The sequence below is a fragment of the Triplophysa rosa genome, linkage group LG18 (assembly GCF_024868665.1).
Source record: "Triplophysa rosa linkage group LG18, Trosa_1v2, whole genome shotgun sequence".
In the NCBI taxonomy this organism is placed as follows: Eukaryota; Metazoa; Chordata; class Actinopteri; order Cypriniformes; family Nemacheilidae; genus Triplophysa; species Triplophysa rosa.
Window position 1 is genome coordinate 5613070 of NC_079907.1, and position 20879 is coordinate 5633948.

Here is a 20879-nt window from a genome sequence, read left to right on the forward strand (position 1 = left end):
CGTTCTCAGAACATATTTTCGTGGCTGGATCTGTATACCTGTGTCTTTTGTGTTTTAAAGTTGAGGTATATTTTGCATTTTGGTTCATGTTTTTTTGTGATTAAAAGTCCAGCTAAAAGGTTGCAATTGGAAGCCAGGAACTCAACTTGCTCGAAATAGTTGTTAATGAATGTAGGTTACTGTAAATCACATTAGATCTGCTAACTGACTGATTACTAAAAACAGATCCTGCTAATCTTTGATGAAATGAATATATAAACTAGGGCTGTCAAACGATTAATCGCGATTAATCGCATCCAGAATAAAAGTTTGTGTTTACATAATATGTGTCCGTGTATTGTGCATATTCATTTTGTATTTAAAAATACAAAAACATACATACATTTATATATATACATTTAAATTTTTAGGTTAATTATTTATATTTACCAATAATTTAAATTACATATAAACGTTTATTAATTTTTATATTTGATATGTTTCTCAAATATATGCATGTATGTGTATGTGTTTATAAACACAAAGGTAATAAGCCTAGTACACAGACATATATTATGTAAACACAAACTTTTATTCTAGATGTGATTAATCGCGATTAATCGTTTGACAGCCCTAATATAAACTACACAAGGCCGTATTAATTATTTATCAGGGTTTAAATGTGTCCTTGTACAGCAGGAGGTCATGTGAAGGTCGGCTAACAACTGTTTGGATGTTGGCATGGCGTGACCATAAGAAGGCTACTGGTGATCCATTCAGGGTGAGTTGTTTTGCACACTGGCAAGTGACTGAAAATGCTGATAGGACTCCCATGATCCTCTGCGGCCAGCTTGTTCTGAAAACCCTCAGCTACCCCACCAGAAAAATCCAGGACAGGGAGGGGCGTTGTCAAAATGCTTTGTCCCAGTGACAGGGGCGTGGATAGGACAAAGAATGGCTCCTGTACTGGGCATAGTATAAATGCATAATCTCCAAAGCGCAACACACAGTTACTGTAAGATCATGGCGGTAAGGAGATTTTTTCTGCTACTGTTAATACAGCTGGGCCTGGCGTTGGACAGGACCTCCATCCACGCATTCAACCCCAGTCGCCTTCAACAGCACAAAGTCCTTCATCTTGGTGAGAAACAAAATGAAAGTCAGGTTTTGGAGTGGAAAAGAACAATTTTACACTTAATTCTGTGTTTCTCAAAGAGCTGCAATTTCATTGCATTTTTGGTGTGAAACATTTAATGTGCTTCCTCACAAACCCAGCGTACCTTCATTGCAAAAAAATCTATGATTTTGCAGTAAATATACTTAAAATGATATATAAAATGCTATGAAAATTGAATACATGATAGCCTGTATAGATAGACTATACAATATTGACTTGATAAATGTGTCTTGTTTTAGGTTTAGATTTTTTTTTGCTTGTCCGTTTTATTTTAACAGACTTTAAACCGTTGTTTTGTCTTTAGACTGGCCGAAAGACTGTGGCCTGGCTCATTTCAAGCCAAGCACAGTCGAGCGTATCGTGTCCGGCAATGAGGCCAGACCTCACTCCTGGCCATGGCAAGTTTCACTGCAGGTAAATGACTCCAGAATGACTCTCAGATAGAATCAATCAAGTGCAACTATTTATGTTTGTATCTTTTTTTACAGGTTCGTCCCAGGGGAAGTAAACATTACGTACATGTGTGTGGAGGGACCCTGATCCACAAGAACTGGGTTCTTACTGCAGCACACTGCTTTCAAAAGTAAGACTTGATAAATACAGAAAACACATAAAGAGTCAGGCAGTACTTCAAGCTCAATAAGAGATGTATGTAGAAGTGTTTTTCTGTGTTTTGTTGCCCAGGGGAAAAGCAGAGGACGCTAACAGCTGGCGTATCGTTTTGGGTAAGCACCAGTTGAAGAGATCAGAGTCGGCTGAGCGAATTTTCCCTGTGAAGAGGATCTACAGACACGAGCACTTCCGTTATCCGGCTCACAGTGAGCTGGATTATGACATCGCATTGGTCAAAGCTGCCACGGATATCCAGACCACTGACTTCATCCGCTACGCCTGCCTGCCGCGCAAGCAGACCAACCTCAAACCAGGACACTACTGTTGGGTAACTGGCTGGGGAGACACACGAGGTAAAGTATTGCACCAAAAATAAAATAATTGTTTTAGAAATATTTAGTACAGCGATAAATGTATAACTGGTTAATTCTTAAAGTAAAAAAGTGTTTCATATTTCACCGGCATTATTAAAGGTGCTTTGTTATAATGGTTATATTTAATATAAGCATTTAAATATCACCAGAAATACGTTTATAAAATGTGACCCACTGACGCTTTTCCTCGATAAATCTTAGGTGGAAAAGAAAATGTGTCACTAGCTGAGACACTGAATCAAGCTCGACTCCCCATCATGGACTACAAGACCTGCAAACAGAAGAAATTCTGGGGTGACCGTGTGAGACACTCCATGATCTGTGCTGGCTTCCGGGATACAGAAGGCACTCCAGCCGCCTGCCAGGTAAAAAACACAGCTCATCTTCAACACCATATTCGATCTTACATTTTATCTTAACTATGTGGTTCTTATTCCTCCAGGGTGATTCTGGTGGTCCACTGCTGTGTCAGGTGGGAAGAGACCACTGGGAAGTCCACGGCATTGTAAGCTTCGGCCCCATCGGCTGCACGGTGGAGAACAAGCCCAGTGTCTTCACGCGCACCGCGGCATACATCCCATGGATAGAGGCCACACGCATCAGGGACTTCTTCATGCACTGATTTGTCACCTCCCAGAATTCCCTGCCCACAACTGCAGGAGAATACGTGATAACAGCTTTAGTGCCATGTCCCGGTCTGGATCCGGTCATCCTGTTGTGGATGTGCCCTGGCGGCCACCAAAGTTAGGGTAGTTTGCACTGCTTTGCAAGTCGTGCATGTGAGATTCTTCTGGGCATTGCTGTAGTATATCAACTGCTTTTAGCTAAATCACACAATCACATTGTGTTCAGCAAAGCACAAATTCTGGCTATTGTGAGTCACACTCCTCAGCTATTTTTTCTGTAAGGACTGGCATGTACATTGTTTAGTCCATAAGGTGCTTTGATGGTCAGCGTAAGGTATTGATAGGAAATAGCTCATATGTTACACCTGCTATTCTTTTCACTGAACAGAAAAATGTATACAAATAATTTCTAATGAATCCCCCATTTAAATCCTAAAAAAACAGTCAAACATATCTTGGGAAAATAAAAAAAATACAGTAGTTACTGTATTTAATGAATGCATGATGTATCAAAGTCAATCTATGAAACAGAGAATATTTGGGTTAGTTAGCCTATACAAGACTAATTGGATATTGAATTGCCTATAGTTGTTCTGGTTGAGAAACAAACTATATTTTATTTCTTAAAATGCTTTCATTCTGCATGTGTACACCATAAAATATAGAAAGGCAACAAAAGGAAACATTCATTTTGTAATAACAGGTCATTATTAGTCTTTCACACTTCAACTGCTTCCAAATAAACCCATAAAACAAGACCCCTGTCAATTCATTTTTTTCACATATACACTGAAAAAAGTGAAACTTTGGACCAACTTAAAAAAATTACGTCAACTTCTTTTCTCAAATTATATTTATGGCTTGGTTCAAATCAAAATTTATACAATTGAGCAAACGACCAATATTGTTATCAGTGTTTGCTTTAGTTGGGCTTTTGATCCCTGACTTTAAATGTTAAATGAAATCTCCTTAAGTGTTTACAATAGTGTTTCAATAAGAACACTCGTGCATTAATAAGAAAAGATGCTTAAAAAGTTAAGCTTTGATAAAGATGAGAAGTGACACTAAATAATGTGGAAGTTGATCTTTTACGACTGATTCGAATGTCCTGGTTCACAAATGCAAAGATACTGTGATAAAATAAACAGACAATTGTCTGACTTAGACATCAACAGTCATACAAACCTCAACAATGGTGACAATCATCAAACTAATTCAGATAAACAGATCAACTGCAATGCATGCTGGGAGTCATGAATGAGTTTTGTACAATGATGTTACCCAGCATGCATTGCAGCATGAAGCTTTCTTTTGTTGATTGTCGAGATTCATACACTGATTCTTGATGTCTAATTGAGTCAACAATTTAACCATTTTTTGAGTGTTTTAGTAGCACTTTAGTTTAGTTTTAACCATGCACACAATGATTACAGTCACCAATCACTTGATCCCAATGGATCTTAGTTTTCATTGCCTCAACAAATGTATTTTAACACTCTGTCGCATCAGACAATGACAACTTATTGGCAGTATGTTGTATTTTGGCAGTATTGTTGTGGTTGAGAGTATCAGTAGAACATCAGGACTGAAGCACTGGACCAGCTGACAGAGAGGATTCATTTCTTTGCTCATCTCTTGGTGTTTCAGGGCTTTATAATGATACGAGTGAGGCTCACTTTTTGAAATTAGCCAATTCTCTCTCTCACTCATACACACAAAGACGTATGTTTCATCTTAGGATAATAGTTAATATACGTTAAATAATATATATATATATATATATATATATAACTTAAAGGGATATTTCAGAGGCAAAAGAAAATTTCCCCATGTTTTACTCACCCTCAAGGCATCCTGACTGAATGACTAAATTTCATCTTGACGAATAATGCAGTCGAAGTTATAATACCACGTATCATTTTACTTCCAGAAAAAAGAGCCTCAGAGGGATAACGGAAGCTAGACATTAATATTAATAGCGCTGTCAATATGGACATTTCTCTTAAACAAACGCATCGATTCGCTTCAGAAGACCTTTGTTACAACCACGGAGCCGCGTCGAGCGGTTCTTTGATCGATGGACGCATTTTTGGAGCTTCAAAAAGTCGACGCCCATTCACTGGTGTAAAATTGGGAAGTAAAATGATACGTGGTATTATAACTCCCGACAGCATTATTCTTCAAGAAGAAAGTCATATTCAGTCAGGATGCCTTGAGGGCGAGTAAAACATGGGGAAATTTTCTTTTGCCTCTGAAATATCCCTTTAAGTGACGACAGGTGGTAAAGGAAAGGTTAGGCGGAAAGCCCTAATATGGAGATGGACTGTGAGTGTTTTATGCGAACGACTAAACTTGTGCACGCGGCCGCTCATTTAGAATACTCCAAATTCACTAACATGAGGACGAGGTTAAGAACAAATTCATGTGCGTATGCACGTGTTGTGAATTTAGGCGGAACGTTTTCGTGAGAAGTTCAAATGTGCGTATAAATATGAAAGATCTACGCAATTATTAGTGAACGAGACCCAATGTTCATTAGAACTTAATTCTGGGGGGAAAAGTTCAGTCTTTTGCATAAAACAAACACTGACGACAAACACAGCAGACACTGCTTCCGGCTCCACTAAATGAAGACTGTCAAACAGTTGCATTTTATTTTAGATTATGGCAGAGCGGATGTGGCCATGGGACAAACAAATTACAAAACTTCAAACCAGAAATACATGACAAAATACATTTCTACACAACACAGTGTTTTTCGACCGTCTTAGATGAGCATCAACTGCAAATGATGCATTACCAACAAAACAGATTTGCAGCAATGCATGACTCCGCAAATTAAATATTATACTTAATAAACCCCTGAAGAAGCCTGTACACATCTGGTTCTCCATGAGATACCTCAAGAGGAAACTGGTGCTTCTCCAAAAGTTGACATGGGAATAAAAATTGTGATACGGACTAAGGATGAGCTCAGAGTCAAAATAAGTCCATGATCTGAGCTCTCAGTAATGTGAAGGCGAAGTCCCCTTCAAATGATTCCAGTTGCTGTAGAGCGCATATAGTCCTGACAAGGCCAAACCAACAAGACCTCCTCTGGCCGCTCCTTTGAGTCCACCTGGACACAATAAATACAATAAATATCATGTTCTACTCCATCAATGAAAAAACATGCACTAGTATTCATATAACTATGATCAATGTGACTTGGACTCACTTGTGGATTTAAAAAGCAACCCTGTCAAAGTTCCTGCCGCCACTGTGTTGAGGTCATCTTCGGCACCTCTAGCCTTCTCAATGGCCACACCAAACACGCTATATAAAAGAGCTGTTGAGACGAGAAAGCAAAATATTAACATAAGGCATGTACTGTATGTACTAGTCGAATGATACAACAGGTTGCAATATTTTTTTTTTGCGATGCGAGACAACTAAGTGCAATGAATTCCTTACCCACAGATCCTAGTGTGTTGGCCCAAGACGCCCCTTGTCGTGTGACCATGTTCAAAATCCTGATGGAATATTAATAATATTAGTTAAAGCACGGTTAATTATAATCTCTTTTTTGATATTTAAATGTCTCGCAAGGGAAGCTAAATACTGCAGGGTGCATTTTATTTTGGAATCAAATTCTATATAAACGAAGACACACTTACTGCACATTTCTGGGTTTTGACCATGCCATGTCTCTTGTTTCCGTCAGCCCCATACGGAGCCCGTTTACGGTGCCGAAAGCAGCACCTTTAAAAGACAAAAAGCTAAGTTAAGGCTTTTAAAGACATGAGATTTAGGACAAGCAGCATGGAGTCAGGCCTCACCTGTTATACAGCATCCCCCGATGGTAAAAAAGGCCAGCTCAAAGCGGCCTCGGGTTTTATTTGCCCCAGTTGGCAAGATGAACTCATCTGTGTCCTTGGAAAGTAAGATACGCACATAAAGACAGTTTAGTATACTGACCTACTGCATTCACACAATATTAAACAAACTAATCTCAGCAAAGAGGGGCAAGTTGTCACAAGCGTTTGCTGATCAAAGGTTTTGTCCTTCAAAATGGTTTTACACGTTAAAAGTTATTCAAACGCCTATACACTATAAACTAGTACATTGATCCTTCAAGTGGTTATATAGTTCTACAACCTAAAAGTGTCAGAAATGTCATATACAGAAACTCACCTGTAAAAGGTAACGCGGATCAACATTGAGGTACGGCGATAGAGGGCTCATACCAGTCACTAAGATCAGAAAAACAGAATTCACTATATACTGTCAGAAATGTGTGGATGCCCCAACTTAATCTGACTGACCCAAAAATGTAACGTTAACGTTACGTCTTAAATATCTGAACAGATCAGACAAATCGATTACTTACATGGTACTCCTGAGAGCTCGGTATTTGAATACTCAGGGCCTCCTCCACCGAAAAGGCTTCCCAATCCCCCTTTAGATCCTCCTGCTCCGGGTGCATTATTATCCATTTCTATTAATCTGATACAGGAAAACCGCCTAACGTTAGATGACCAGATGCCTGACTCGCTGTGTTAGCCTAACCAAAACTGAAAGCCACGACGTAGACTGAGCGATTTTCTTTATCGATAGTGCTCTGTCTAAATCCAGGCCCTCGTAGATATCACTGTCACGAGATGTTTATATCTGATCAGAGTAGCTTTTCAGTTTCTCGTCGTTGCTGCCATCTTTGACCTCCACATGCCGCTCTGCCGTAAAGCGAAAGGACACAGGTGACGTAATCCTGCTGTAAAATTTGTAGTACGATTGCGGACGATTTCTAAAAAATAAGATTTAATAAATGTTCACATGATAAAGTAAGCAGGTGGAGCATATAGTAGTAATGATATCGAGATATAGAAACCATAAAGCTATTTATGTAAGAAGAAAACTGCTAAATTGGCTAAACTGGTGTTTTTACGACAGTTTGCAACCACGTGAGTTTGGTTGCGCAAGATTTTTGTGCTGCGGTCCAATTCGCATACTCTCCGTCCTAAATAGTATTAGAAAATAGAATTAGTACGCCCCAAATCATAGTATGCTGAAATCAGTATTCTCAAAGTACCCGGATGGTCTACTGTTTCCGGTGAAAATTCGAAGTGTGAATCCGTGGACACTTAACGGCTGATATTACGCACAACTCACCGCGAGAGGGCGGAGTTTAGTGACGCTAAAAATCTTCTATTGTATTCAAATATGAAATCACATATAGAGCAGAAACAACTTCCTATTGAAATAAAACAAATGTATTCAATTTCCTATTGAAATTGTTGCGTTTTCAAATGTGCCTTGCAATGTTCTTTCAGCTTGCTTTGCTGTTTAGCCTACTGTTTATCAATAAAACATTGCTTATTTTTAATCATAAATAGAACTTGTGCCAAACTGTGTTTTTATAGGTATGAATAAAGACCCTATAGCTAAAAAGGCAGATGCTTATTTGTGGTAATAATGCTTGTCCACTAGATGACACCCTAGAACAAAAGTTTGAGAGAAAGTTTCCCTTTCTAAAACTTTTTGTCCATTTATGTTAATGTTGTTGAGACAAGATCCACTTCACACTGAACCATGTGTCACTATAAACCATGTCCTATGAAAGCACAAATGGTTGTTTAACATTATAAAGATTGCCTTATCCTCATGCAAGATTTAAGAGGAATTCATAGTGTGGGAGGAGGTTGAACCAGAATTTTATCACCATAGCTAATTTTTTCCCCCTTTCTCTTTCTCTTCCACCCCTTGAGGTGGAGCAATAACGTTTGCCATTGTTGTCATTCTGTGAGCTCAGACTTCCTGGCATCCACACTAAATTACCCAGTGCTTTCTGTGGGAGCAGAAATGGCTCACTGTTCCCCAACAAAAAGACCATTCACAGTCAGTGCGAGGGCTCCTATAGACAGCCCACAGCGCTGCCGAAGCTGCAGAATAGAGACCGGCACCCCAAGGAACGCTGGGAAATGACCGTGTGATGTCATAATGAATGAATCTCTCCAAATATCTTTTCATCACACTTGCATTTTATCGCCGCAATTTCTGTTGGACTCTTATTTTTGAGACTTGGTGTGCCAAAACTCAAGAAAAACAATGCTGAGTAGACACAAAACTCCAGGAGGACCCCTAAGGGGGTGCGTAACCATGGAGATGTCAAAGCTGTGCCGAGCCTCTGTTCTTTAAACTACTTTTGAGGAGATGAGAGGGAAGGATGGGGGTTCAAACGGGGGCTCTGAAACCTTTCAGATGAAGACTTTAAAGCCATCGTGTTTTTGTACAAGCGTAGAACCCACTGTTGGTGTTTGGGATTTATTTTTCAACAGATATATTATTAGATGTCTTAACAGTTTATGACCGATTGGCACGCATGAGTGACATTTTAAAACGGGGTCACATTTATATTTAAGACACAAGCAGTACAAAGAAATCACCACTATGTTGTGATGTTATGATAAGCAGTTACTTTCCAGAGCTACAGAAGCTCATAAGCGTTCAACAGAACGACCTATTCTTGGAAACTTAAAATCCACACAAACTTAACAGCGTGTAGATTTGTTTCATTAAAGCCCAGCAGACATTCATAACAGATCCACATAAACCTTATAATATCCCACATACAAAGTAAAATCCACGGGCCAAAGTTATCTCTTGGCTTAGCTCCCGTCACTCCCCGTCCTGGCAGAGCTTTAAGATTTTGGCTTGCCTTCAATGTTCTCCACTATGGCCTGCCAAATTCTCTTGTCCTCTCCCACCAGTTTGGCCAGTGTCCTGACTGGAGGAGCCAGCGTGGGGGGCCAAGACTGAGCCAGACCCCGGACCCCAGCCCTCGAGAGCAGTCAGGAAGGGTGGGAGACCCCAGAGAAAGAGAGGAAGGGGGTCCAAAAGAGCGTGGCCTTGATTTTGGTTGTTAACACTAAAAGTGAAATCATTCTCTAGTGTCCTTAACTAAACTTCAAGGACCGATAATGACTGAAAATTAGCCAGACAGGATTCTGTACATCTTTACTTACACAACCTATCAGACGTAACTGAAGCGAGGCAGAGCCCCACTGCGTGGCTTCGGTGTGGCGTGACATCTGTTGTGTCATCCTGTTTAGCTCCCCGTGCTCTTTAAGTCCACCCCGCCATCACCATCTCCCACTGATATTTCTCAGATCTTTGGCTATGAATAGGAACAATTACACAAGCTAGGAAAACAGTGATGACTTCCTCTCTTACATAAACACGGATGGATGTGTCTGTGGAAACGGGTCGTTAATAGAGCAGAGAAGAAGGATTCCTGGAGATTTGTTCTGTTGGAGCCCTCTGGGAGGACATTCCCCACCCTCTCCATATCCTCACACTGGAAGCGTCTTCTTTGTGGTCATTGTTTAAGCGTGGTTGGTTTCCTAGAAGACTCACAAGAGCTAACACTCCTTTGGTTCAACACAACTCGGGGAATCAGATTATTATTGTTTCAGACATTGCAATACAATGGTGTAAAGCTAAAAATGTGTGGGTGCAAATATAGGCCTGGTTTCACAGACACGGCTTAGTTTAAGCCAGGACTATGCCTTAGTTGAATTAAGATATTTATGTCGCTTTTATAAAAATGCCTTATAAGAATACATTACTGGTGTGCATCTTGAGACAAAACAATGGCACTGATATATTTTAAGATATTTCTGGGCAAGTTATATTCAGTTAAGACAGGTCACACATTAATTTTAGTCTGTGAAACCGGACTTTAGTGTTTATAAACATTGACAAAGTGGAAGAAATGAGAGAGAAAAAAGAACACAATTATGAACATAGGGCCTTCAAAATTATTCCAGATAATTCAAATATTATAACTGGGTTCGGAATTGGTAACAATAACCAAAGTGGGAATTCATAAATATTTTAAAAAGTGGCTGATTTGTATGTTTTCGTGTGATCTGCTTTTGCACCAGTGACAGTTAGGTTTAGGGGTGAGGCTTTCCTTACAAAAAAGTTTGTTCTTTAAAGGTCTTTGCACATACAGTCCGAAATTTTCATATGCGTTTTTTCGTATTTGGCTCTCGTTTGTATGGTGTCTCTGAATTGTTAAAAAAGGCCACTCAAAATGCTTGACGGATGCAAAAAACGCAGAAAATCGAACCCGGTCCGAATTTTTTTATGACGGACGAAAATATCGGAGGCAGTGTGTAAATGTGATTGACACAACGTGAGGTCGTATTTATTTTTTAACGTGCGGAAATTTCGGACGCAAATTTCGGACTCAATGTGCAATGGGCTTAAGACTAAATGTAAGAAAGTATACTCTAATCCACTTTTTATGTACTTTTCAGAAATATACTTAAAACTATACTTAAGTATAGTTTGTAGTACATGACTTATACTGACCAGAAAGTGTAGGTATGTAAGTGTATCTATTCTTGCACTCAATGTTTTTGATAGATATACTTTAAGGATAAGGAATTATCCTAAGAATATTTTCCTCGAAATTGTTAAGTAGAACTATAGTAGAACCTCGAAACTATAAAAGACTTGTTCACATAGTTTTACATACTTTCTTTAGAACATACATGTTTATGTTTATCAACAAATCAGCTTTAGGTGCAGCTTAGAGTAAATAAAATATTTGGAGCTGAAGTTTATATTTGCTGTAAATTTACTTGAAGTACAGTAAAACGTTTATTTCAAGTATAAAAATGAACACCTTAATAGGAACACAGCAGCATACTTAAGTGCAAAAATAATATATAAATAATAAACTATAAGTATACTGTTTACTTCGCTAGAGAAGTTTACTTAGTTTACATTGTTAGAAAACTAGCAAGTTTGCTTACAAAAGTATAAAAACTATATATAGCCGATTGCCTTGTGGTTAGTGATCCGACATATGGTGCAGTTGCGCTCCGGGCGACCCGAGTTCGAGTCCCGGCTCGTTGTCCTTCCCCGATCCCACTCCCCCTCTCACCCACTTCGTTTCCTGTCCTCTCATCGTTACTGTACTGTAAATAAAGGCAAAAAACGCCAAAAATAAATCTTTTAAAAAAAAGTATACTTCAAAGTGTACTTTTCTAAGATAAAAATGTTCTACAAGTAGCATATTAAGCTAGTAAACAGTGTACTTGTAGGTTACTTGTATTAGGCTAGTTGCAGTACAAATGAAAAAAAGCTTTAAGCAAGTATAGTACTGTCTACTAAAAAATGCTTTTATGAACGAAAAAGTGGGCCAATTTAGTCCCAAGTAGTATTGAAATAGTATACATACAAGTATACTATACACATTTGTAATATACACATTGATATCAGTATGCTTACTACATAAGGTATACTTAAAAGTATACTTAAACTTTGCTAAAGCATCCTTAATAAAATGATCTTGAAGTATACTTATTTTTGTAAGTGCTCATTATTGCTTTCTTAATATTCTTACAAATTCATGATTGAGCCACTTTGTAAAGTATAGTTACGAATTCTTAAGATCAGGGTGCAATAACACATGGGTGTCATATGTATATGGTGCAACACGATAAATAAAACAACCCTATCAGAACAGAAATTACTCAAATAAGTGCCCTGAAAAATCCGTCTTTATCTGAATGCATCGACTTCCTTTATTATTACGGTCAAATTGACCGCTACGTCTCCACTCATTTTTCTACAAGTGGTCTGTCTGTCTCTTCCTACTGGCATGGCGTGCCATCGGCACCTAATAAAATCACTAGATTGACAGGAAATAAAGGAAGGAAGGAAGCAAAAGCTTCTATTTTCATCGACTAAGTTCGAATTTGTTTGTTGGCATACAGGTTGTAAAGGTCACTGCAGCCTATGAGGGGAAGTCATAGTGTGAGTGAGTCAACAGAGGATACTGTGTCTCTCTCTCTCGCTCTCTCTGGGATCAGTACAGGGACTAACCCAGTTCATCTTTCATCTTCAGCCCTCAGCTAAAGTCCACACTACCCTCCATTACTTGGGGTAGTACGTGTTTTTTATAAAGTAAGTTGCCATGGAGTTCAGATGTGGGAGGTGCATCGGACAATGAACGAGACAGGAAATTGAGGTTTTAATTGCAGGTTGGAGATGGAGACAGAACAGGCCAAAAATGGAAAGAGGGAATGATTTCCTTACATAGCAGCTAGTAATTTGGGACAGACAGGAACCATTTAACACAAAATGTGTGGTGTTTAATAAGCAGCTTGCTTTCTGTGGGAGTAAATTAATCTGCCTCTTTCCATCCATTTCACTCTCTCTCGCTGTACATTTTTCATGTTTTTGTGCTATTAAAACAGAACTCTACCTCGACCGTGACGGTGACAGATTCAGCTCTGTGGCTTCTTCCTTTGGATATAAGCATATTTATTTTATGACTATGGCTGGAGATTGAAAAGGACTCAGCGGGACTCTTGGGCGCCGTGAAGGGGTCTTGTGGGAACCAGGAGTCTGATTAGCTTTATCAGCCAAGCACAGACCATTACACAAACAACAGCGACTCATTAAAACAATGTGTGAATGTTTACCAAAATGAAAATAAAAAGGTTTTTAGAAGGTTATTCAGAGTTATACTTGTTTTGTAAGTTCTTAGGCCTTGAATCCCTGAACAAATACAGACACGTTTTCATTCATGATGCTCAATGTGGAAGTTATCAGAGCCAATGTTCTGTCATTTTGGAAAGCACATAAAAACATTTTCATTTTTAAACAATTCAACTCGAAATTACCGGTGTAAACTCCTTTCTAAGTGTCTCTTACTCCCTGTCCAAAATTGCGTAACACATGGCGCAAAACACAAGCACACACAATGGAGAGTTTTGAGAAAGGCTGTGTAAAACAGAGGTGGGGTGCAGTGTTCTTACAACTTCCATTCATATTAATTTTGATTAAACTTTATTCTGTAACTTTAAGATTAAATGCAGCTTTGTTGATGGTGAATTAAAGAGTAAGGAAAAGTTTGGACAGAGATCTTCTCGTTGATCTGAATCGGATTAGTAGGCATAGTGATCTGGCACATGTAAAAGCACAAGAGAAAGAGCGACCAAGTTAGTTTCGTTTAAAAACTATGATTTTAATATTCCCCTATTGCTTCTCAGTACAGAGTTTAGTCCAGCATAATTCAAAGTCAGTAAAACATACTTAATTCCACACGAATCCCGTTCTAAAGATTCAAAGCAGACAAAGAAAATTATTGACGGGTTAATGTAGAAATCATCAACTGTTAGTACAATCGGCAAGAAAAGATTAATCAAATTATATAACTTGAAATGGTTAATAGCTTCCAATTTACATAAGAAGGCACAGAGGCAAAGCAACAATAACAAACCAAACACCCTGGTAAATCATACCAGATTGGAACCAAATAACATTGTTCAAATCAAATCAGTTTATGATTTTCCATCACTTGTAGAAGTATATAATTCTGGAAAAAATACACTGCGTTTCTCTCCAATGTCAACTGGTGTAATAAGGCATACTGTTCATATCTGGAAATGTGATTTAATGTTATTTCTCACATACAAAATATGATAAAAAAATACATTATAAAATGTTACAATGGTTATAAATAGGACCATATATTTACCAATGCAGGGATCTGCTTGGGTTTGCAATAAAGTAACAACAACAATCAAAAGCTTGAATGGAGAATTGCAGTTCATTGGCATATACAATAAACGTGTGACACCAAACATTCACACAAACATTCACCCACTCACTCACACACAAACACAATCAGTCTGTAATATTACTGCATGGAAGGCAAACACTAAACGAAACGCACATTACCAAAAAGTTCCTGGTCTGAAAACGCTTGTAAATTTCATTCATTTATATATTTGCAATATATTTCCTTTCAATATCCAGGTTGATTAAACAATACATGCAATACTGCAGCACAACTTCAAACGCCTAAAGATTATTGCATTTGTTCTGCATAAACCAATACTATTAAAAAGGAGATGATATCCAAAAATCCAGTTATCATGACCAAAGTCTTATCGTAGTTTGTTATTTATACATTTTAGTTTGTTAAACAGACTAATTGTTCATCTGCTCTGAAATGGTCAGAATTTTTTACTGGAAGACCAAAACAAAATCAGTTGCATAGAAAGGCATGGAGAAACATCCGTGTAAAACACGCTCGTTGAGCTACACATAGAAAGAAATTATCAAATGAAGGCCAAACTATAACCAACACATCATAATGGTTGAGTAACGGATTGATAAAGCTTTACGTGGGCTTCACTCTGGTGAAACAAATTGAAAATCTATAAACATTAGAGTTTGTACGTGTACATCAAATTCAAACAGATGGTGAACATAAAGGGCGCCATGTACTTGTTATTATTAAAGGACAGCGTAAAACATCTTAAAAGAAAAAAATACAAACTAGTTCGAGTGTAACATGCTGTGACATATTGTTCTTATGATCAGTGAAGAGGAATTAACCTGATGACATTGATTGATACCTGATATGACACATTGATGGACATTCATGTTTGTTTGTATTTAATGATACTGTGTAAAATAAGGCACTTCTTTCTTTATTTAAAAAAGACACTGTTTTGGTCTCTAAAATTTGTCGTTGTAAAGAAATAAACATTTGTTCTTCACACTTTGACAATACTGTTTTTGAATACAAAAGGATCACCTGTGAAAAAAAAAATATATATATATATATTCGTTTTCCTGTGCAGCACCCTCATATCAAAAGATGTTTAGTGTTTGTACATTTGTTCACGTGTCTGGATGCATTTCGACGCTGGTAGGCAAGCATGGCTTTTACATCCCCTATGGACATTTGGACAAGTAAACTGCTTCCTCCACGTACGTGTTTAATTCTCTCTCTTCTGAATAGTGTCTGCAGGATTATGTAACCACAGTTATATTATGCTTGATTTTTAGGAAATGAATAAACACACGTGTTTATTTAGTGTGCGTGTGAATGTGTGCTTGTGTGAAAGGCTAAAAGTGAGATTTAGGTGTTGCCCAGAAAGCGTTATTGCTTTGACATTTCAGTGCAGGCAGGGTAGCCCAGGTCACTCGGTTTGAGTAGGGGCCCGATTCTGTTCTGCGGGTGGTGGCGTGGGGCCGTCGCGGCCTCTCGGCTGCGTTAAGCGAATTAAAGCAGCTTCCGGGCTCCACCAAAACATAGAAGCGAAGGACGAGAGCCAGAGAGCTGATCAGCAGGCAGGCAATGGTCAGGTCGTCATTGGGTGAAGAGTTGAGAGCTCAAAGGTCATTGGTTAGTTGCCGGTGGCGGCTGGGTGGTTAGAGAAAAAAAATGGACAGACAGAGGGAAAACAAAAAATAAAGAGACAAAGGGACACAAAAGAAAAAAGACAGAGAAGGAGATTAGTTTCCGCTAGTGGATGACAATATGACATTACTAAATTACAGCTACTGAAAGAGAAAACCGCTCCACATCTATATTAACACAGTAAAATCATGAAGTCCTTCATGATTTCACTCCAGAACCCAAATCCCAGGTGAAAATGGTTAAAGAAGCAAAGAGGCGATTTTTAGAGTCATTACAAATGAAACTAACAGCACTTAATGGTTAGTAGCAGTCAACAGAGTTTGGATATCTGGAGAAACTGACAGTAAGATGTGAAAGTGATCTATCCTGGATTAAGAGATGCGTATGAATAGATGAAGAATCCTCCGACTGCTATTAAGCATTAAAAGTGCTGGTTCAATACAAAGCCACGAAGCTGCTAGTGTGATAATGATATGACTTCATGAGCAGTTATAGAGACGTGACTGAGAAAATCGAGAGAAGTGACCTGGAGTGACAATTTAAACCAGAGAGATTGCTACAAAGTACTTTTTAAAACTCAACTTTATTGCCTTTAAAATTGGACTATTTACAAAAAAATACAGAATGCTACTCAAACACATTGAATCTAAAGCATATTGGCTGAAATTTAGGGCTACAGCACAAGAAAACAATTAGAAAGACAAATCGACTTGTTCCGCAAGCTGACAAACTCTTAGCCTGCAGCTTATAAGACCACCATTGGTACGACATCCTAAAAACGTACCCCCTTTAATAACATGGCATTGTTCTCTCCGCCTACATGTTCACTAGCATAACTTTCCTATTCATTTACAAATACAATAAAATTTCATAAATGTTCTTGCTTTATAGTTAAACATATTGCTTTCATAAACGTATTTAAAAAGATCACACACACGATAACTTGGTTCTTTTCCATACATATGACAAAATTCAAAAGAAATGTACTGCAAAACAACAGAGAAAAGAAACAAAAAACCAAAACTGGAATATTTCATCTGTCGGTCTTGTGCTTACAGACCGTCCTGCTCTTATAAACATCTGAACTGAGGTTTTGCCGTTTTGTATTTTCTCGTTTCACTAGCTCTGTCCGCGCCTAAGAGCCGGTGATATAAAATCTTCAGTGCAAACTATTTGTGCCATATTTTTACCATGAGGAAGTTCTTGGATGGGGAGATTAAAGCAATCCTAAGCACTCCTTTACATTTCTCCATTTATGAGCAAAAGCAGCTCTATTTGAATGGAAAATCACTGTAAATGTTCAGGCAGCACATATGATGATTTTCCTCCTCAAACAAGTTCTAACCTTCATATCTGTCTGGTCTATCTTGTGCGATGTACTACCCAAACCTGGTACAATGAGAATTTCTCATCCACACGACCTTAAACATAATATACTGCAACATACAGAACAAAACCTGGAGTTCTTTCTAAGGCTATATGGGCAGTAAACCACACAAGATAGATTTGACTTATTGTGCAATTTCACAATTGTTATGCATTAAATTGGTCAGTTGTATTGGACTATTACATGTTAAGGTCTTACAGGTATGAAATTTACTTATATTGATCAGTAGATTCTCACGTTTACAGTTTCTCTCAGGAGTCCTAGTTATTTTATGTACAGTTTTGGCACAACGATGTGTTTTTTTAAATATCAGTTTCATTACAGCTGTCTTTAAAAGCTGATCATGTAGTTCCCTTAGATCCAGTTTATTTCCATGTAAGGCATTTTAAGAGTTTGCTTGAATGTGCTCAACGATTCTGGCCACAGACTTCATAGTTTATCCTAATAAAAATCCGTCGAGCTATACAAATAAAAACTGTAGTAAAAATGCATAAATAATATATGTAAAAAAAGGTTTCAAACAGTGTACGCACTATTATGAAAAAAAATGCTTTGTAAATCACACGATGGGAAAAAATGAGAAAAACAAAACAGCTTATAATTGAAATATGGAATACTGAATTTTCTCAATAAATATGGTTAAGCATCCATTCATACTGTAAATCAAGAAAAATGGCATTGAATTTCCTTTCATTAGCTTTAATTCATGATGGTCTGACCAGGCTGGACCATGATAAATTTATGCTTGTTATAAAAAAAACTAAATTATAGTTATAATTTTATGTTACTCCCCAAATGAAATGCAAAAACAGTTTTGTTGAGTGCAGACAAAACGATTCAATTAATTGCAATTAAGAATAGCTAGAATACAGTTTCCTTAAAATATGCTGAGAGAATGATATCAAAGAAATGACAAATGAAGAAATAAAGAGATGAAACCTGTGAGCTCCATCACACTTCATTGACCATGAGCCTAAAGGCTCTCACTATATCATCAGAGTAACAGAGCTCACCGAACGGGCAGTTTCGCTCCATAAATGTTCTGTAGAACCTTTGTATGTATTAAACTAGCTGTATTAAGGTCTAGAGAGATTCCAGAAAGTATTTGGACACTTAAAGGAACAGTTCACCCAAAAGTGAAAATTCTGTCTTTATTTACTCACCCTCATGTTGTTCCAAATCTGTATAAATTTCTTAGTTCTGATGAACACATATACATTTATGCATTTGGCAGACACTTTTATCCAAAGCATTACACTATACAATTGTTTCTGAGTATGTGCGATCACTGGGATTGAACCCATGACCTTGGCGTTGCTAACGCCACACTCTAACCACTGAGGAAAGCTATTTAGAAGAATGTAGGAAAGCAAACAGTTCTTGGCCACCAAAATCGCTTTATAAATGTCTTTGTTCTGTTGAACACAAAATAAGTTATTTTGAAGAATGTAAAGTGAAAGTGACCTATTAGTCAGATATGGTGATCCATACCCGAAATGTGACCTCTGCATTTAACCCATCCAGAGAGTAGTGAACACACGCACAGCAAGTGGTGAACACACGTACACCCGGGGAGCAGGTAGGGGTAAGGTGCCTTGCTCAGGGGCACCTCAGTCGTTACCCGCCGGCCCTGGGAATCAAACCGGCAACCTTCTGGTCACGAGTCTGACTCTCTAACCATTAGGCCTGCCCCACTTTTTTTTTTTTTTGACAACCATTGTAAATGTTCCTTCTATGCTAGTTAAATGTGACCAAGAACTGTTTGGTTACAAGCATTCTTCCAAATATCTATGTTCATCGGAACAAAGACATTTATAGAGATTTGTAACAACTCAAGGGTGAGTAAATGATGACATCATTTTTTCTTTTTGGGTGAACTGTCCCTATGAATCAAACTCAAAATAAGTTTCATTACATTAGATAACAAATTATCAAACCAAGTGGCATCTGTAAACAAATGATGCTACAGCTTTTCTCAGAACATACATTTCCTAACCAATAAGTTTCAATGTCATTTTTACTGTTTTCATACAGTTCTGGTCACTTTAACTATGAATCCAGAATTTTTGTACTAATTTTGAACGATAAATTTATTTTATAGACATTTAAAACAAACTATGTTTTAACGTTGTACTTAAGGCCTAAATTTCATACCAAATGGTTTGATGATTTTTATATTATGCAACGACATTTTTGCATTTTTATGAGACTAAAGTGTCCAAATATCTATCGACCCTTGCCACTGAGTTTTAAATCATGTTTGTTTCAATACTTAAACCATGTAAGTGCTAGATTTATCATATCACACTAAATCTGGAATTTGTCATAAACTGTCATAGCCTATTACGATAATCAATTACATTTTTCATGTAACAACGCATAGTTTTTGTATTTTGAACATGCTCAAATAATACTAAGTAAGCTGATAACACCCACAGTTTCAATGCATTCAGGTTGGCAGATTTGTGCGGATGGATTGGAATGTATTATACAGACAACAGCATCACCACTTTCAAATGATGCCGAGCTCATCTTAATGTTTGGCAGGTTAGAAATGACTATAAGATTACTTATTTGCATTAAGGCAGATGCAATGAAACAGTGCGATCAGCATACTTGAAACATCTGTTCACAGACACACACACAGCACAGCTTTTACACTGGAGCTAAACTAACCTCGTTCTGCGGTCACTACCCTTTGGTAAGGATGGACGCGCATATCCTGCCTTCGTACTTTAGTAGTCACGGCACCTGCTCAGAGCGCAACATTGCCAACAAAACAAGAGTTAAAATCAGATTATTCATCAAAACACATGAACACTACACTTCAATCAACACTAGAAGTGTTTAACAAGGCTTGTAAAAGCAAATTAGCAAGGCACTAGTGAACATTCTTTTTTATAAGGGCCCCATCATGGCAAAATTCACATCCTACAAAAAAAAAACTGGTGTTGCTTTTAACGCTTTAAGTAATTGATACCATGATAATAGAGCCCTGATTTCCACCTAGATGCCTCAGAAATAATTTCACTACGGGTTACTTAATGTAGTATGTTTTTCACAAATATGTTACTTTAGCAATAATACTGATCACTTTATATGTCTAGGAAACAGTTACAAGTAATGCAAATATTACAAGCTAAACAAATATAGATTACATTACGTTTCAAACAGAGGAATGTAATAAAAGGCTTAATTATCAGAATTTATCTGAAAATATCAGTTAAGACCAGTGTAAACATGAGCCGTGGTGACCTATAGTCTTTTGTTTCTTATTTTTTTTAAACGGAATTTTCATTTGCACTTTTCTCTGTTTTTGTTCCAAAGCAGCTGTAAAGCAAAGCAGTTTAACACTCGTATAGGTTGAAGACTGTTACACCTCTCAGTGTTTTTAGCCTTTTGTTGGGAAAGCCATACCTACAAGAATAAAACAGAATGCTGAAGTTAGTCTCTAATGCTGGAGCTCTGAGCAAATGAGGAAAAAAACTGTAATTCCAAATAGGGGTGGGCG

At 37.8% G+C, this 20879-nt stretch overlaps 3 protein-coding genes across 8 annotated transcripts in view; 1 reads left to right on the forward strand and 2 right to left on the reverse strand.

The window, feature by feature from the left end:
* Positions 1-557: 557 nt before the first annotated feature.
* zgc:112285 (uncharacterized protein LOC561476 homolog) lies at positions 558-4529 on the forward strand. Its single transcript, XM_057358912.1, has 6 exons — positions 558-1120; positions 1461-1570; positions 1645-1739; positions 1841-2121; positions 2344-2507; positions 2585-4529. The coding sequence occupies exons 1-6, from the start codon at positions 961-963 to the stop codon at positions 2762-2764; spliced, it is 990 nt and encodes a 329-aa protein (XP_057214895.1). The 5' UTR covers positions 558-960; the 3' UTR covers positions 2765-4529.
* Positions 4530-5360: 831 nt separating this feature from the next.
* timm23a (translocase of inner mitochondrial membrane 23 homolog a (yeast)) lies at positions 5361-7501 on the reverse strand. The gene is made up of 7 exons (XM_057357762.1): positions 7138-7501; positions 6942-7000; positions 6587-6680; positions 6425-6509; positions 6222-6280; positions 5986-6096; positions 5361-5886 (listed from the first exon to the last, which is right to left on the reverse strand). The coding sequence occupies exons 1-7, from the start codon at positions 7241-7243 to the stop codon at positions 5774-5776; spliced, it is 627 nt and encodes a 208-aa protein (XP_057213745.1). The 5' UTR covers positions 7244-7501; the 3' UTR covers positions 5361-5773.
* A 3956-nt stretch (positions 7502-11457) lies between these two features.
* Positions 11458-20879, reverse strand: part of qki2 (QKI, KH domain containing, RNA binding 2) — a 34824-nt gene continuing 25402 nt past the window's right edge. For 2 of the 6 annotated variants that reach the window (XM_057357761.1, XM_057357760.1), the window contains exon 7: positions 16549-20785. In XM_057357761.1, coding sequence (XP_057213744.1) covers positions 20760-20785 — 26 coding nt within the window. In that variant the 3' untranslated portion in view covers positions 16549-20759. Of the gene's footprint in view, positions 11735-13244; positions 15985-16548; positions 20786-20879 lie in introns of those variants that run through there. The other 4 variants (XM_057357759.1, XR_008964751.1, XM_057357758.1 and 1 more) reach the window with 4 other exon arrangements.

Coding starts and splice junctions, on each gene's coding strand:
- zgc:112285 (XM_057358912.1), top strand. CDS start 961: ATGCATAATCTCCAAAGCGCAACACACAGTTACTGTAAGATCATGGCG. Junction 2,122..2,343: donor TGGCTGGGGAGACACACGAG/GTAAAGTATTGC, acceptor GATAAATCTTAG/GTGGAAAAGAAAATGTGTCA. Junction 2,508..2,584: donor GCACTCCAGCCGCCTGCCAG/GTAAAAAACACA, acceptor TTATTCCTCCAG/GGTGATTCTGGTGGTCCACT.
- timm23a (XM_057357762.1), bottom strand. CDS start 7,243: ATGGATAATAATGCACCCGGAGCAGGAGGATCTAAAGGGGGATTGGGA. Junction 6,681..6,941: donor ATCCGCGTTACCTTTTACAG/GTGAGTTTCTGT, acceptor TTACTTTCCAAG/GACACAGATGAGTTCATCTT. Junction 6,510..6,586: donor CGGGGGATGCTGTATAACAG/GTGAGGCCTGAC, acceptor TGTCTTTTAAAG/GTGCTGCTTTCGGCACCGTA.